This window comes from Dysidea avara, chromosome 6 (genome assembly GCF_963678975.1).
Source record: "Dysidea avara chromosome 6, odDysAvar1.4, whole genome shotgun sequence".
NCBI lineage: Eukaryota > Metazoa > Porifera > Demospongiae > Dictyoceratida > Dysideidae > Dysidea > Dysidea avara.
The window spans coordinates 3,316,820-3,334,469 of NC_089277.1; the positions used below are offsets into that span (position 1 = coordinate 3,316,820).

General features: G+C 36.0%; 2 protein-coding genes across 5 annotated transcripts in view; both read right to left on the reverse strand.

The window, feature by feature from the left end:
* LOC136257281 (uncharacterized) overlaps positions 1-17,650 on the reverse strand; it is a 265,717-nt gene that overhangs the window by 171,026 nt on the left and 77,041 nt on the right. The window lies entirely within an intron of this gene.
* Positions 4,801-6,219, reverse strand: LOC136257286 (mitogen-activated protein kinase kinase kinase 7-like). The gene has a single exon (XM_066050387.1). It carries the CDS (start codon positions 5,632-5,634, stop codon positions 5,032-5,034), a length of 603 nt encoding a protein of 200 aa, XP_065906459.1. The 5' UTR covers positions 5,635-6,219; the 3' UTR covers positions 4,801-5,031.

Consider the following 17,650-nt stretch of genomic DNA (forward strand, 5'->3'; position numbering starts at 1 on the left):
GGGTGAAGACTACACTCGAGGAGAGCCCTCCTAGCACATTATGAGGGCCACATTACACAGTTAGCTAGTTCTCAAGCATAATTATTTTTGTTTTCGATAGCATGAATTTGAGCACAAAGATAATGATTTTTGAGGACTTTGGACTAGCAATCCTTGAAATTATGTAATAGCACTACAGATGAACAAAAAAATTTGCTGGTGATCTTTAATTAGAAAATTTTAATGCATGATTTTTAGCTCCAAAAGCATATCACATATTTATCTAAGCATACAATGATAAATGCCAATAATAAATACTTTTTGGTTCTGTGCATTTAAGATAACTAATTTAGTTACTTTATCAATAGAAAAGGATGTGTGTAAAATATGTAAAACAATCAGCTTGGATATTGTAATTGACAAGTTCAACAGAGATGACAATAACAGGAGATAACCAACAGTGTACACACATGTGTATAATATGGTTAGGTCCTATATATTATAAAGTTTACTATATGCAAGCTATTAAGGACTGTGTTAGCTGTAGCTATAATAAAAGCAGTGAAATGTGTACTTGCAGACATGATCACACGAATACTTCATAACACAATGTTTAGTTAATGGGGGAAAAATTTGATGAAGCTAATACAGTACACAGCTTTAAACACTGCAATAAGGTCATCATTACTGTATTGCTTGTTTCCAGTATACTTAGAAGTGCAAAAGCTGATGCAGGCAACTATGATTGATTCTATACCAAAAAATAATAGGTTGAAATTCTACATATTAAATGCTTTATTTTATTTCGAACTAATATTTGATGTGATTGTATGAAGCTATATAGTTCCTTTTAAAATGAATGTGCATGTATATAAACCTCATCTTTGATTGAAGGCATAACGTCTGCTGCTTGGATATTCACTGCTGGGATCCTCAAGGTCAATCTGCACATGCACAAAGTTCCAGTGTCTCTGATAACCAATGCACAAAAACTGTGCCAATTATATTACAAGTACACAAAACAAATGAAATTGGTAATTTTTAAAATAAATGTGGAAGTTTCAGTGTCTCTGATAACCAATACACAAAACTGTGCCAATTATATTATATTGCATTAAATAAAATTATTAGGCTTGCGCCAATTATGCTGATGCAGGCAACTATGATTGATTCTATACCAAAAAATAATAGGTTGAAATTCTACATATTAAATGCTTTATTTTATTTCGAACTAATATTTGATGTGATTGTATGAAGCTATATAGTTCCTTTTAAAATGAATGTGCATGTATATAAACCTCATCTTTGATTGAAGGCATAACGTCTGCTGCTTGGATATTCACTGCTGGGATCCTCAAGGTCAATCTGCACATGCACAAAGTTCCAGTGTCTCTGATAACCAATGCACAAAAACTGTGCCAATTATATTACAAGTACACAAAACAAATGAAATTGGTAATTTTTAAAATAAATGTGGAAGTTTCAGTGTCTCTGATAACCAATACACAAAACTGTGCCAATTATATTATATTGCATTAAATAAAATTATTAGGCTTGCGCCAATTATGCCGGCATAATTTCGAGCATAATAGGCTAGCGAAAGCATCAAGCATACCAGCATAATAGAGACAATTTTCAAGAATTTTAATTAAAATGCACAATTTACGTGCCAAAAATACTGCACAACATGAACACACTGCACATTTACTACATTTCAAACCAAAAACTTTGCAGTGTAGTATTATTTTTACTATTTCTTGACTGATTATTCACACTGTATGGAAATAAGATTGAGATACTCTAATACAGCAGTCAGGAAATGCAGATATACTCTAATTAAACAGTCAACTCTTGAGCATAATCTTGATTTTGAGCATAATAGGCTGGATTTTTTAGCACTGCTCAAAAGCATAATAGGCAATTTTCAAAGCATAATTGGCTTAAGCCTAAAAATTATTAATAAAAGAGATAAGCACTGTGCAAAAGATTAGATTTACATATTATAGTGCCATCATGGATTTGACCTTTATTTGATTGTTTTTGTCTTTATTTCCCTGAGGCATTATTTTACATGTATCAAATTATAGATGTTTATATAAGAGCTATACTACAAAGTTATGATCATTTATCATTTTTATAAATCATAAAGCTCTTTGCCTATGGGGTGTAAATTACTAATGGGCAAGTAATTCATTGAATTTCATGGCTGATATAAATGATCATAGCTACGTAAATTTGAAATGCAATCACCTATTGACTTCAAATAAAACCTGAGTAGTTCATTTTAGCAGCACCGTACCTTTAATTTGAAACTGTGCAAAATGATGCCTCATGGAGATAAAGACAAAAATGATGAATTTTCAATACAAAATGGCTGTAAAGGTCACCAAAGGTCAAATATTCAATGTCATTATACCAAAAATGTGACTGAATTTTGGAAAATCAGCCATATGGGCGCAATTTACATCTATAATATTTAATAATCAAATACCACAATTTACTGTGTAAATCTACTTGTGTACGATTGTAAGCCATTCGCAATGCCTTATATTACACTTGAAATATTTTTAAAACTGCACTGTCCTTTTGATAGTAACTCGCTAAACATGAAAATTCTAATTATTCACACATTCCCATATAGCGATTTTTCAAAATTTGGTCACAAATACATATCACAAGGAGTGCAACTTATGGAAAATTTCAACTATTGCACTATGCTACTCTATGCATGGTGCATGCTTACCATACACTGAGCAAAGGTTAATTTCAAGGGATTATAGCTGTATTATTCATTCTAAAGTAGCTAATAAATTGTCAGAGTTGATAAATTAGATCTAGATGGCCCATTTTGCAAATTCAGTCACACATAATTGTTATTTTTATGCTCTTATTATGAAAAATGTATCTGGCCTGGATTGCTCTGTAAAAATCAACTTAGAATATACCTAAGATGTATGCATGTGCTGTATCTTATGTAATTAATTTACTATAGGTATTAGATGTACCTAAGACCTTGACTGCTCTTTTCATGTTCAACTACATCTTTAGCCACTTCTCTTCCCTTCACATCAGAAAAACATATGTCACAAGGAGCACTACTTGTGTGGAAAAAGTTTCAAAATTGTATATTTTAAAGTGACAAAATACTAATTTTTTTGGTGCTATGCCGCTCTATTGTTGTATAGCTTAATAGATGGATAAAATTTCAGGTTTATATATGTGCCTATGCATAAAAAACTTGGTTAAGGTTTAAGAACTTATGGGTCTCCAACTTCATAGAATTGGATGTGTGAAAGTCTGCTTTTCGCAAATCTGGTTATAATTGGCACACAATAGAGCACTATGTACTGGTCATAATTAATAGGAGAGGTTTTAGGGCATTAAATTGCTCAAAACCATAATATGCACTTACTAAGCATACTAAGCTCATGAGTCCTGCTTCTCAACCAATTGATGGCAGCCAATATTTCCCTGTATATTTCACAACATTTACTTAGCTTGACATAATACAGTATAATCTAAAATAGTAGAGCAGCATAGTGCAACAGTTGTGAATTTTTTGATACAATTATGAAACTTTCCATATAAGTTGTACTCTCCTTGTTACCCATAAAATAAAGTAACTATAATAATATTACATATTATATTACTTTGTGTCCACAGCCTTAAGCTGCTGTCATGTGTAAAACTACCACCTTATCACGTGACATGATTTCGTTGTTGGACAATGTGCAAATCTTGGTTATAAGTAAGAAGCTGGTGAATAAGCTTCATTCAGTAGGCTTCGTTACTTCGTTGTGGCTAGTTGTTACTCAGAGGATTACTATTGAGATTAGTAACTTCATTACTTGTAGTAATAATATTACATAATATTAGATTAACAATATTACATAATATTAGATTAGTAATATTAGATTCGTTACAGTAACTATATTACTTAGGTAACGCGTTACATTTGTAAATAAAGTAACTTGAGTTATATTACCTGTTTTAATAGCGTATTTCATTGTATTACTTAGTTACCACAAAAGTAATAATGTTACGTAACTTATGTAACATGTTACTCCCAACACTGATCATAACTTTGTAGTGGAATGAAATGCAAACTTCGAACAAAATTAAAGTCAATATAGTTCTTGGATCAACACCTTCAATTTGATACTATGTTTTAACAGTGTAAAACAATGCCTCAGGGACCGGAGATAAAGACAAAAATGATTAATTTTCAGTGAAAATGGCTCTAAAGGTCACTAAAGGTCAAATCTGTGATGGCTCTACATCAAAAAACATATGTCACTAGGAGCACAATTTGTGTGGAAAGTTTCATAATTGTATCACAAAGTGCACGAAATGCCCATTTTTTTGTGCTATGCCGCTCTACTAAAATGCTAAAGAGCTTCAAAAGCTAAGTTCTCTAAATATTACAACTTACACTTGTAACTTCAGATAGTACTATAATTCACTGTGAAAAAAGAGGGATATAAGATGGTATTTCCAGTGGCTTATTGAATACAAAAAAGCTTGGTATAACCTGTATTATACTAACAATCCCTATAAGGATGTGTTAAACATACTGAAACCATATATGTGATAGTATAGTGTGGGCATTATATCAGATATAAGCTATTCCAAGTATTGTGGTAATTAAACTGAAACCATACATGCAATAGTATAGTATGCATTATACTAAAGTATAACATGAGTATAATACAGGATTTATATTAAGGCTTATTTGTATTCAATAAGCCACTGGAAATACCATCTTATATCTCACCTTTTTCACAGTGATTATTTATACTTCATCTCTTATAGCTGTACATCATATACATATTGTTTTAGATGATGATCAGTTCTTATGACACTATTTGAGGTGCAATACTTTAAAATCAAAATACACATTCTTGTAACTGGTTAGCAACTATAATATTTATAGCATTAAATATTCCTAACAAAAACAAAAGTTCAATAAAAGCTATTAGTACAAAAATATCAAACTGGTTATTTATTGAAACATCCTAAAATTAGCTATACCAGTTCAGCAAGATTTTCATTTCATATAGTTATGGTATTCAGTGTATCAATTATCTCTGTCATAGTTGGTCTCCTGGATGGCTCATTGGTAGTGCACTGCCTGATCAGTGGAAAAAACTTTGGCCATGCTGGTTGGATGGTAGTGATCAGATCTGCAACATTACCAAGAGGCATGCGTCTGGTAAGGATCTCGATCAAGAGCACTCCATAACTGTAGACATCCATCTTAGTGGTCTGATTATGAGCAGTACTTTCTTGACGAACTTCAGGAGCAGCATACACCACACATCCAGGAGCAAGGGTCTGTGCAATATTAGCAAACTGTGCTGAACCAAGATCAGACAACTTGGCTATCCATCCTGTATTAACAGCCTTCAGTAGTACATTGGGAGCACTGACATCACGATGGATTAAGGGGTGAGGCTGGATGCCATGCAAATACAATAGTGCCTGAGCCACGTGCATGCAGATGGGATGGATATGATTTGGAGTGGCACTTCCATCACTCAAGGCTTCTCTGAGGTTGGTGTCCATCAACTCTGTGACAATGATAGCTGGGTGATCAGGAACAGCTCCAATAAACTCTAGTAGGTTGCGATGCCTACAACGAGCAAAGATTTTCATCTCTTTAGCAAACAGTTGCTGGTTATGTTGAGATGTAATTGCTGTATGAAGACATTTAGCTGCCACTCTCCTTCCTCTGAAATTAGCTTCAGTGACATATCCCCATCCTCCTGTGCCTATAATCTTATTAGTAAGGTTGACTTCTTCCCTTGAAATTGACCACAGTTGTTCAACTGTGTCTTCAACTTCTTTCAGCCTCTCCTCATGATTCAGATATCTTGACTGGGACCTCTGCTGTTCAGCTGCCAAATTGGACTCCAAGGTTTGACACCTTGCTTCTAGTGACCAAGTTTTCTCTTGTTCAGAAGCTAGAGCTGATTCTAGCGATTTACATTTACTCTCTAATGACTGAGACTTTTCCTGTTCAGAAGCTAGAGTAGATTCTAGTGATTGACATTTTTTCTCTAGAGATTGTGATTTTTCCTGTTCAGCAGCTAAAGTAAATGACAATGATTGTTGCTCTGTTATAACTGTCAGGCACTGATCCAGAAATGAATGAAGGTGGGTGGCTACCCAGCCTAGCCCAGATTTTAAGTTGAGAGTCCTGAATGTCTTATTATTTACATCAGGGAAGAGCTGACACTGTTATTGTTTGGCTTGTACAGTGAAGCGCATGCACAGTAGCATGTGCACTGTGCTCTTATGCACATAATAATGTCTGATCATGAGTTAACATTAATGGTTAGAACAATACATCTGTAACACCTGCATGTGTACATACTGTATATTCCTCTCTTGTATGTGATATGTAGGAGTCACTAGGAGATGATAGCTTAGGTTTGCTCCATTAAATAGCTTAATGTGAACTATATCATCTCCTACTGATCAAATGTTCCTACTGGTATAAACATTTCCTTAAAAGTTATAGCTATAATATTCCCTGTATGCTTTTCACTACTTAACCAACTTTAAAATTTTACTAATTTTCACCTGTGCACATATACCAGTAGGAGATGCAGACACTGATCCAGAAATAAACCAAGGTAGGTGGCTGGCCCAGATTTTAAGATGAGAGTATTGAATGTCTTGGTAGTTACATCAGGGAGGAAGGGCTGACAATATTATCATCTATAGCTAGTACAGTGAAGCACATAGCTAGTAGCATGCCCTTGTGAACATAATAAGGCCGGGCAAACTTGATTAATTGTTTCTCATCCCCACCCACATCCCTATACCCCACTGCCTCTAATTTCATTATTGCTGTTATCAATCATGTGCACACGTATTTTGATGTTAGGAAGGCTGGTTATCATTTTACAGCACAGCAAATGTCACTTGCACCTCAGAAAAGGTGGTAGCTAATACGTAAGTAATAGTTCTTAAAAGGTTTTAGTTATATATAACAGACAGCTTGATTTGGAGTATTTTCTTTTATTATTATTATTATTTAAAACTTTATGGTGTAAACACACCAAAGGCCTGAAGGTAACTTGTACCAACAGCCTTGTACATTACCCTATGTTACTTATTTACATATTTATTTACATACATACATACATACGTACAGTTGCTAAGGAGAGTTTAGATTGAAGGTGGGTGGCTGTAACTGATAAATTCTTGAGAAAGAAGTTAAGTAATATGTACAGTTGCTCTTATCGTCAAAGTTAATAACTTAATGATCGTTGGTAGTAATAGGAGTCATTACATATGATTCTGTGCTGCTGGACCTTTCAATTGTGCCAAAGAGACTCTTGTTGACATAAACGTTGTTTCCTCTTAGCTTGACAAAATTCTTGTCAGTGCCATTCTGAGCTAATTGCCACCTTGTTCTCAGATAGACTGCTTCGATTGCTCTTTCTTCTCTGGTCATGACAGGTTTGATTAGAATTGGTCTTGGTACTGAGGATCTTTTAGATAAGACAGATGTTGCATCAAAAGTGCGAAGAAATTTAATTAATATAGGTCTGGGTTTTGGATTGGAGGTATTGTATTTTCCTAGTCGATGGAAATCCCTAATAGATGACTTAGAGAGAGCAGGATCAATATTAGTAAGCACATTTTGCATGGCTTCCATGTCATGTTTTAGTCTAGTGGCTCGTGAACTGTTTGGTTGGGATTCTTTAATTCCATACATGACCACATTAAACAGTTTATCAGATTTTGCCTTGGGAGGTTCAACAAGACCTGAGGAAGGAGTACGAATGTGATTATGATTACTTATTGGAGTTTCAGAAGTTGTGATGGAGTGGTTAGCTTCTATTAAATTCGGAGTTTTGGAAGTTGAGTTGGACGTGATAGAGTTGTTGGATTCCAAGCTAGAAATTTTTTCAGTCAAAGACTCAACAAGTTGTTTTAGGATGTTAATTTCATCTCTTTGATGTGTAAAAATGCAGTGACAACAGCGGTAAGGTTCTTTCGATTCATTACTAAGGATATCAAATAAGGTTGAAGATAGTCCACTGCATTTACGGTGCATCCAGGCATTACAACGGCCTTCGCAAAATATAGCCTCCTGTCCATCACTAGTTTCTGACCATTCTAAGATTGGCTCGTCACACACAGCACATATATCCTCTGGTTCAGTTACAGTTTCTTTGTTCTTGTCCTTTTGCTTCTTAGAATTTGGTAGGGTAAAATTAGCATGCCTTTTCCTGTCAATACCTCTCTGCTTACTTGGAGATGCAGCATTCTTTGTACATTTAGTTGCAGTTTGAATTCAGAGAGTCTAAATAGTGCCCACTCGGGTCAGCAGAATCAGCTGAAGTATAGGATATATTGTAGAAATATGACTTCCCTTGTCATGAAATGTTAGAAAGCATGAAGTAAAGTGTCCTTGCTTCTTGCCTTGCCTAGGATCGGTTAGAAAGCACCACAGACAATAATGAAGACAGCCAATCCCACAATCGAATCTGACCTCCCACCCACATGGAAATCTGAATGGATGAGAAACTAGTAATCAAGTTTGCCTGGCCTAATGTAATGTATGGTTAAGACAAAGTGTAATACATCTGTAACTCCTGTGCACATACTGCACATTCCTCTGTCATATGTGATATGTAGGAGATGATAGTTTAGATTTACTCCATTGAATAACTAAATGTGAACTATATCATCTCCTACTAATGACATGCCCCACAAGAAGAAACATCACCTTAAAGGTTACAACTACTATATTCTCAGTATGTTTTTCACTACTTAGCGTTTGGGGCAGTCGCATTATTCGACATCTTAGGGTGAATTGCTGCAGACATAAAAGTAAAATTGACTCAATCCTAAAGCAGACCCCATAATATATTATTTCCTTCAAGAAGTCCTCTACCTGGTGATAGTTAATACTGCCCATGATCATAGATAAATTCATGTAGCTATACTGCTACCATGCATCTACTGTAAGGTTATAGCCAGCTAGCATTGAAATCTGATGCAATGCAGGGATTTAGTTTATATTGATTATAACGAAAGAGTGTTCATGATCAGTAATATTTGGCATTATTAAATAATGCAAATCTGAGTGGCTGCAAGGCCATGCATGGTGGGTGGCTAGCCACCCCATCCACCCCCTCTGGATCAGTCCCTGACTGTTGTTTGTAGTTGTTGGAACTGTATCACCAAATTGTTTATCTGCAGTTGCAGTGGCTGGGTTTGTTCTTGTTGCTGTTGTAGTACTTGATGCTGGTCTTGTGGCTGATCCCGTTGACGGTGACTCTTTTGCTGTTGTTCTTGGTGCCTGATTTGTGGTTGACATTGTGGATACTGGCTATTTTGATGCTGTACTTCATGCTGATCTTGTGGTTGATGTTGTGATTGGCTCCTTTTCTGTTGATAGTTATCCACCACTTTAAGCTGTTGCACACCAGCCATCACATTTTGTGGTGTAGCTAAATGGTAACAAGAATAGGTTATGAAAAGTTTGCATGAATTACTAGGTTGTTTAAAAATATCATGTCACATTATTAATAATCATGCTGCCAATAATAAGGTGTAGTGTACATGTCAATAAACAAAACAGAAAGTGCTACTGTATCAACATCTGTGTTTGCTGATTGCTATATCAAGTTCTATGCTGAAACAGCTATATTACCTGCTGCTTGAATTATGAAAGAAGTTAAATGGTTAACAAAATTAAACACATACTATCTGGAAATACAGGATATTCATTGTTTAGTAACAGAGATTTTATAATTACTGTAAAGTCGGGTAAGACTCGGTTTGTTAAGTGCATACACTTAAAATTTGTGACTGGGCCTGCAAAAATATGGTATGTGGGCACAAACTACACCCCACCACATAAAAATCTCATACGTTAGTCCTAGGATTTAGAGTATTTTCATTCTGTAACTTGTATTTTAAAGCCACCTAAATGTTTAATAAGTGCTGAAAATTTCATGGCCAAACAATAATGGAATACAAAGTTATGACACATCAAAGTTTTGAAAAAGTAGACAATTTTTATGTGCTCACATGCCCTATTTTCGAAGTTCCAGTTACATTTTTGAAGAAAACTTTTTGTAAAAATCATACTATCTGTTAGGCGCATAGCAATAATCATGGCAAGTGTAACCCTACATTGTAATATAATAGTTAATAGTTTGTGCCAGTCACCATGCCAGTGTGTAAGAATATTTGACTCCATTACTGGGTGAAATCCTTCATGATAAACAAGATTATATATCACTATCCAGATGGCTGACTTGCTGTATACACAGCAAAGGAAGACCTTAAGCGAGATGTAAAACACTGGAGGAGACATTAATTTTTCAGTACTTTGATCTTTTTCTTGCCATTTCTTCCTGTGTGTAGCTTTATCATCACGTACGCTTATCATCCATGGTTAATTAAAAGAAAATTAATGCGTATATGCTTAATGAATAATATGCACTTAATAGACACATGCGCTTAGCAGCCCAACTCTACTGTATGTAGCTATTGTACACAGTAGAACACTTGTGTATGTTGCTGTCTTACATAATAGTAGGGTTATGAAAATAGGCACCGAGATAATCAGACCTGATACTTTCATGAGCCTAGCCAAAATGTATTAATGTTGGTGGAGGTAAAAATTTTTACATGTATATACAAGCAGTCAATGTCTATTATCATCGTGTAGAATGTGAATACAAACAAGGAATTTCAAAACACTCAGTTGCCTCATGTTACTTTGTTTTGTTATCCTAACAGTTCAATTGATCTTCTATCAGGTTATACTTAGGCTTGCACCAATTATGCCGGCATAATTTCAAACATAATAGGCTAGCAAAAGCATCAAACATTATTCCAGCATAATAGGATGATCTAATCCAAAACACCCAAGCTGTAAAAAAAAGTGTGCGGCCCTCAGAAAGGCTATGGTGAAAAAAGATGTGAAATCCAAGGTGGCGGCCAAGAAATGGCTGTGATGGTAGGTTAATGGTAAAAATTTTAATAATGACAATTCAGGTAAATTTTGTGAAGCGGCACAAAAATTCACCTGAATTGTCGTTATTAAAATTTTTACCATTAACCTACCATCACAGCCATTTCTTGGCCGCCACCTTGGATTTCACATCTTTTTTCACCATAGCCTTTCTGAGGGCCGCACACTTTTTTTACAGCTTGGCTGTTTTGGATTAGATTTCATTTCTTTTTGTATTTGTATACCCCAAAGCCGGCCCATAGGCCAGCTTTGGGACTTTTTTAACCTATGTTTTTTTTCTTTACTACAGGAAGAAGAAAAGATGAAGTAGATGTAATTTAAATATTTTATCAGTAAATGTACAAATTATATATATAATACATATATGACCGGATTTGCGAAAAGGGGCCTTCCATACACATCCAATTTGTCAACTTTGGCAATTGATAACTTCAGATTGGAAAGAGCTATTGCCTTGAAATTTGGGCAGTGGTGATTTCTTTGCAGCTGAACTCTCTACATGATGGTTTCTTTGTAGCTGAACTCTCTACAAGGTAATTTCTTCTAGCTGATCTCTCTACAGGGAGATTTGTTTGTAGCTGAACTATCTACAAGGTAAATTCTTCTAGCTGATCTCTCTACAGGATGATTTGTTCGTAGCTGAATTCTGTACAGGTGATTTGTTTGCTGCTGAGCTCTTTACAAAATGGTTTCTTTGTAGCTGAACTCTCTACAAAGTAACTTCTTCTAACTGATCTTTCTACAGGGTGATTTGTTTGTAGCTGAACTATCTACAAGGTAATTTCTTCTAGCTGATCTCTCTACAGGGTGATTTTATTTGCGGCTGAATTCTGTACAGCTGATTTGGTTGCAGCTGAGCTCGGTTTCCTTGTAGCTGAACTCTCTACAAGGTAATTTCTTCTAGCTGATCTCTCTACAGGGAGATTTGTTTGTAGCTGAACTATCTACAAGGTAACTTCTTCTAGCTGATCTCTCTAGAGGGTGATTTGTTTGTAGCTGAACTATCTACAAAATAATTTCTTCTAGCTGATCTCTCTACAGGGTGATTTGTTTGTAGCTGAATTCTGTACAGGTGATTTGTTTGCAGCTGAGCTCTTTACAGAATGGTTTCTTTGTAGCTGAACTCTCTACAAAGTAACTTCTCCTAACTGATCTTTCTACAGGGTGATTTATTTGTAGCTGAACTATCTACAAGGTAATTTCTTCTAGCTGATCTCTCTACAGGGTGATTTGTTTGTAGCTGAATTCTGTACAGGTGATTTGTTTGCAGCTGAGCTCTTTACAGATTGGTTTCTTTGTAGCTGAACTCTCTAAAAGGTAACTTCTTCTAACTGATCTTTCTACAGGGCAATTTGCTTGTGGCAGAATTTTTTACAGGGTGACTTCTTTGCAGCTGAACTCTCTACATGGTGGTTTCTTTGTAGCTGAACTCTCTACAAAGTAATTTATTCTAGCTGATCTCTCTACAGGGTGATTTGTTTGTAGCTGAATTCTGTACAGGTGATTTGTTTGCAGCTGAGCTCTTTACAGAATGGTTTCTTTGTAGCTGAACTCTCTACAAAGTAACTTCTCCTAACTGATCTTTCTACAGGGTGATTTGTTTGTAGCTGAACTATCTACAAGGTAATTTCTTCTAGCTGATCTCTCTACAGGGTGATTTGTTTGTAGCTGAATTCTGTACAGGTGATTTGTTTACAGCTGAGCTCTTTACAGAATGGTTTCTTTGTAGCTGAACTCTCTAAAAGGTAACTTCTTCTAACTAATCTTTCTACAGGGCAATTTGTTTGTGGCAGAATTTTATACAGGGTAATTTCTTTGCAGCTGAACTCTCTACATGGTGGTTTCTTTGTAGCTGAACTCTCTACAAAATAATTTCTTCTAGCTGATCTCTCTACAGGGTGATTTGTTTGTAGCTGAATTCTGTACAGGTGATTTGTTTGCAGCTGAGCTCTTTGCAGAATAGTTTTTTTGCAGCTGAACTCTCTACAAGGTAACTTCTTCTAACTGATCTTTCTACAAGGCGATTTGTTTGTAGCTGAACTATCTACAAGGTAATTTCTTCTAGCTGATCTCTCTACAGGGTGATTTGTTTGTAGCTGAATTCTGTACAGGTGATTTGTTTGCAGCTGAGCTCTTTACAGAATGGTTTCTTTGTAGCTGAACTCTCTAAAAGGTAACTTCTTCTAACTGATCTTTCTACAGGGCAATTTGTTTGTGGCAGAATTTTATACAGGGTGATTTCTTTGCAGCTGAACTCTCTACATGGTAGTTTCTTTGTAGCTGAACTCTCTACAAAGTAATTTCTTCTAGCTGATCTCTCTACAGGGTGATTTGTTTGTAGCTGAATTCTGTACAGGTGATTTGTTTGCAGCTGAGCTCTTTACAGAATAGTTTCTTTGTAGCTGAACTCTCTACAAGGTAACTTTTCTAGCTGATGTCTCTACAAGGTGGCTAGTTTGTAGCTGAACTCTCTACATGGTGGTTTCTTTGTAATTGAACTTTCTACAAGGTGACTTCTTCTAGCTGATTTTTCAATAGGGTGATTTGTTTGTAGCTTCACTCTCTACAAGGTAACTTCTTCTAGCTGATCTCTCTACAGGGAGATTTGTTTGTAGCTGAACTCTCTACAGGTGATTTGTTTGAAGCTGAACTTTCTAAATGATGGTTTCTTTGTAGCTGAACTCTCTACAAGTTAACTTCTTCTAGCTGATCTCTCTACAGGGTGATTTGTTTGCAGCTGAGCTCTTTACAGAATGGTTTCTTTGTAACTGAACTTTCTACAAGGTGACTTCTTCTAGCTGATTTTTCAATAGGGTGATTTGTTTGTAGCTTCACTCTCTACAAGGTAATTTCTTCTAGCTGATCTCTCTACAGGGTGATTTGTTTGTAGCTGAATTCTGTACAGGTGATTTGTTTGCAGCTGAGCTCTTTACAGAATGGTTTCTTTGTAGCTGAACTCTCTAAAAGGTAACTTCTTCTAACTGATCTTTCTACAGGGCAATTTGTTTGTGGCAGAATTTTCTACAGGGTGATTTCTTTGCAGCTGAACTCTCTACATGGTGGTTTCTTTGTAGCTGAACTCTCTACAAGGTAACTTCTTCTAGCTGATCTCTCTACAGGGTGATTTGTTTGTAGCTGAACGATCTACAAGGTAACTTCTTCTAGTTGATCTCTCTACAGGGTGGTTTCTTTGTAGCTGAACTCTCTAAAAGGTAACTTCATCTAACTGATCTTTCTACAGGGCAATTTGTTTGTGGCTGTATTTTCTACAGGGTGATTTCTTTGCAGCTGAACTCTCTACATGGTGGTTTCTTTGTAGCTGAACTCTCTACAAAGTAATTTCTTCTAGCTGATCTCTCTTAGCTGAATTCTGTACAGGTGATTTGTTTGCAGCTGAGCTCTTTACAGAATGGTTTCTTTGTAGCTGAACTCTCTAAAAGGTAACTTCTTCTAACTGATCTTTCTACAGGGCAATTTGTTTGTGGCAGAATTTTCTACAGGGTGATTTCTTTGCAGCTGAACTCTCTACATGGTGGTTTCTTTGTAGCTGAACTCTCTACAAGGTAACTTCTTCTAGCTGATCTCTCTACAGGGTGATTTGTTTGTAGCTGAACTCTCTACAAGTTAACTTCTTCTAGCTGATCTCTCTACAGGGTGATTTGTTTGTGGCTGAATTCTATATAGGTGATTTGTTTGCAGCTGAGCTCTTTAAATAATCGTTTTTTTGTTTGCAGCTGAGCTCTTTAAATAATGGTTTCTTTGTAGCTGAATTCTCTCAAGATAACTTCTTCTAGCTGATGTCTTTACAGGGTCACTAGTTTGTAGCTGAATTCTCTACATGGTGGTTTCTTTGTAACTGAACTCTCTACAAGGTAACTTTTTCTAGCTCATCTTTCTACAGGGTGATTTATTTGTAGCTGAATTCTTTACAGGTGATTTGTTTGCAGCTGAGCTCTTTAAAGAATGGTTTCTTTGTAGCTGAACTATCTACAAGGTAACTTCTTCTAGCTGATGTCTCTACAAGGTCACTAGTTTGTAGCTGAGCTCTCTACATGGTGGTTTTTTTTGTAACTGAACTCTCTACAAGGTGACCTCTTCTAGCTGATCTTTCTACAGGGTGATTTGTTTGAAGCTGAACTCTCTACAAGGTAACTTCTTCTAGCTGATCTCTCTACAGGGAGATTTTTTTGTAGCTGAACTCTCTACATGATGGTTTCTTTGTAGCTGAACTCTCTACAAGGTTACTTCTTCTAGCTAATCTCTCTACAGGGAGATTTGTTTGTAGCTGATCTTTCTACAGGGTGATTTGTTTGAAGCTGAACTCTCTACAATGTAACTTCTTCTAGCTGATCTCTCTACAGGGAGATTTGTTTGTAGCTGAACTCTCTACATGATGGTTTCTTTGTAGCTGAACTATCAACACAGGGTGATTTGTTTGTAGCTGAATTCTGTACAGGTGATTTGCTTGCAGCTGAGCTCTTTACAGAATGGTTTCTATGTAGCTGAACTCTTTACAAGGTAACTTCTTCTAGCCGATGTCTCTACAGGGTCACTAGTTTGTAAATGAATTCTCTACATGGTGGTTTCTTTGTAACTGAACTCTCTACGAGGTAACTTCTTCTAGCTGATCTTTCTATAGGGTGACTTGTTTGTAAACGAATTCTCTACATGGTGGTTTCTTTGTAGCTGAACTCTCTACATTGTGGTTTCTTTGTAGCTGAACTCTACAAGGTGATTTCTTCTAGCTGAATTATCTCTTTCTATAGTTGCATGAATTCCCTACAAGGTAGCTGATCTCTCTACAGGGTGAATTGTTTGTGGCTGATCTCTCTACAGGGTGACTTGTTTGTAGCTGATCTCTATACAGGTTACTTGTTTCTAGCTGATCTCTTGAATTCTCTTCAGGTGACTGCTCTATTAGGATGACTGCTCTATTAGGATGACTGCTCTATTAGGATGACTGCTCTATTAGAGTATCTCGATCTCGCACTTGCTACACTAAGTTGGATTTCGTGTTATAACTCCGTGGTTTTAAGTCTGATTCTTCTACACCATTGAAGAGATTTTCTAAGATGATAACTCCATCTGTACAGCGATTTTCAAAGCATTACCCCAAGCGGTTTACCTGGTAGGCGTGGCAAGCAGTCGTTTTTTATTAGCTAATCTCGATTGCGTAATTGTTACACACTGTTGGTTTTTTCGTTGTATCTTCCTGGTTTTTAGCTCGATTTCTTTCAAACCACAAAAGGTTTGAGGTTCAATAGTTAACCTATTCACCCACCGATTTTCAGCTTCTTCCCATACGCGGTTTACCCTGTAGGCGTGACAACATATTGGTGTTACTTTTCGTGAATAATCGCTCATAACTCTTTGCCTGTTTATCGTATTCCAGCCAAAGTTGGTACAGAGATGCGCCTTTATATCCCCCTTCTGTGTGCCAAATTTCAAGGCAATCGGATATGGCGTGCGAGTTTTATAGCAGTTTTTGTAAGTGTGCGACAAAAAAAAGAAAAATAAGAAGAAAAAAACGAAGAAACTGAGCCAATTTTTGAAGTCGAATATCTCGGGAACGCGCGAAGCGATTTCGCTCAAATTTGGAATGTGGAGTGCTGCAGTTGGGGGGCATGTCCACAGCAAAAATCGTCTTGTTTCATCAAGGAAGCACAGAGCTACGGAGGTGCGAAAATTGCGTTTTCATTCTTCCTGTCAATATACTCACGGGTGTTACGCGCCGGCTTCTTGGGCCGCACGACACACTACCGTGTGTCTTGATTTTCAAGATTTTTAATTAAATGCGCAATGCGCGCACCAAGAATATGGCAAAACACAAACACTTTACACTTTAATACTATATTTCATATCAAGAAATAGTGCAATGTTATCATTTTTATTATTTCTTAGCTGATTATTTACACTTCGTGGAAATAAGATCAAGATACTCTAATAGAGCAGTCACTTACTCTAATACAACAGTCAGAGAAGAATGATATACTCTAATAAAGCAGCCAACTCTACAGCACAATCTTGATTTTGACAGCATAATTTTGAGTATAATAGGCTGGATTTTTGAGCACTGCTCAAAAGCATAATAGGCTATTTTCAAAGCATAACTGGCTCAAGCCTAGTTATACTGTTGATGAATGATTAGAGGTAGTGTTGTTTTAGTTCATTAAAACTATAACTAAAAGTGGTTTTAGTTAGGGCTTTTACTTTTAGTTATCTGAAACTATAATTAAAACTTAAGTTTTTCTGATTGCCAAAAGACTAAACCTAAAACTAAAAGTGCCTCAATTTTCACACAGAAACTTATACTAAAACTAAAAATATCACTTAACGTTTACAATAGAGCTGTGCGATTTTGACTACAATTACAATTGCAAGTGATTACTACCCAGTAATCACGATTATGCAATTAATTGCATTCTGTGTATTCTGAGCTGAATGTCTTCATTTTGAAAAGTTTAACAGGCTCTTGTCTCTAGTTTGTGACATAAGGTTTCCTTTACAAGCATTACTTATGATTAGATTGGTTCTGTGGTGATAGCAATTGGCTCTTGACAGTAGATTATACGAAGAATGTACTATTCCCAATTAATCGATTATTTCAATTTTTTGCGATTATTGTATATCATGATTAGTATTGCAATTGATTAATTGCATAAT

Bases quoted from the DNA above. Each gene is read 5' to 3' on its own strand.
- LOC136257286 (XM_066050387.1), bottom strand. From the start codon at position 5,634: ATGAAAATCTTTGCTCGTTGTAGGCATCGCAACCTACTAGAGTTTATT.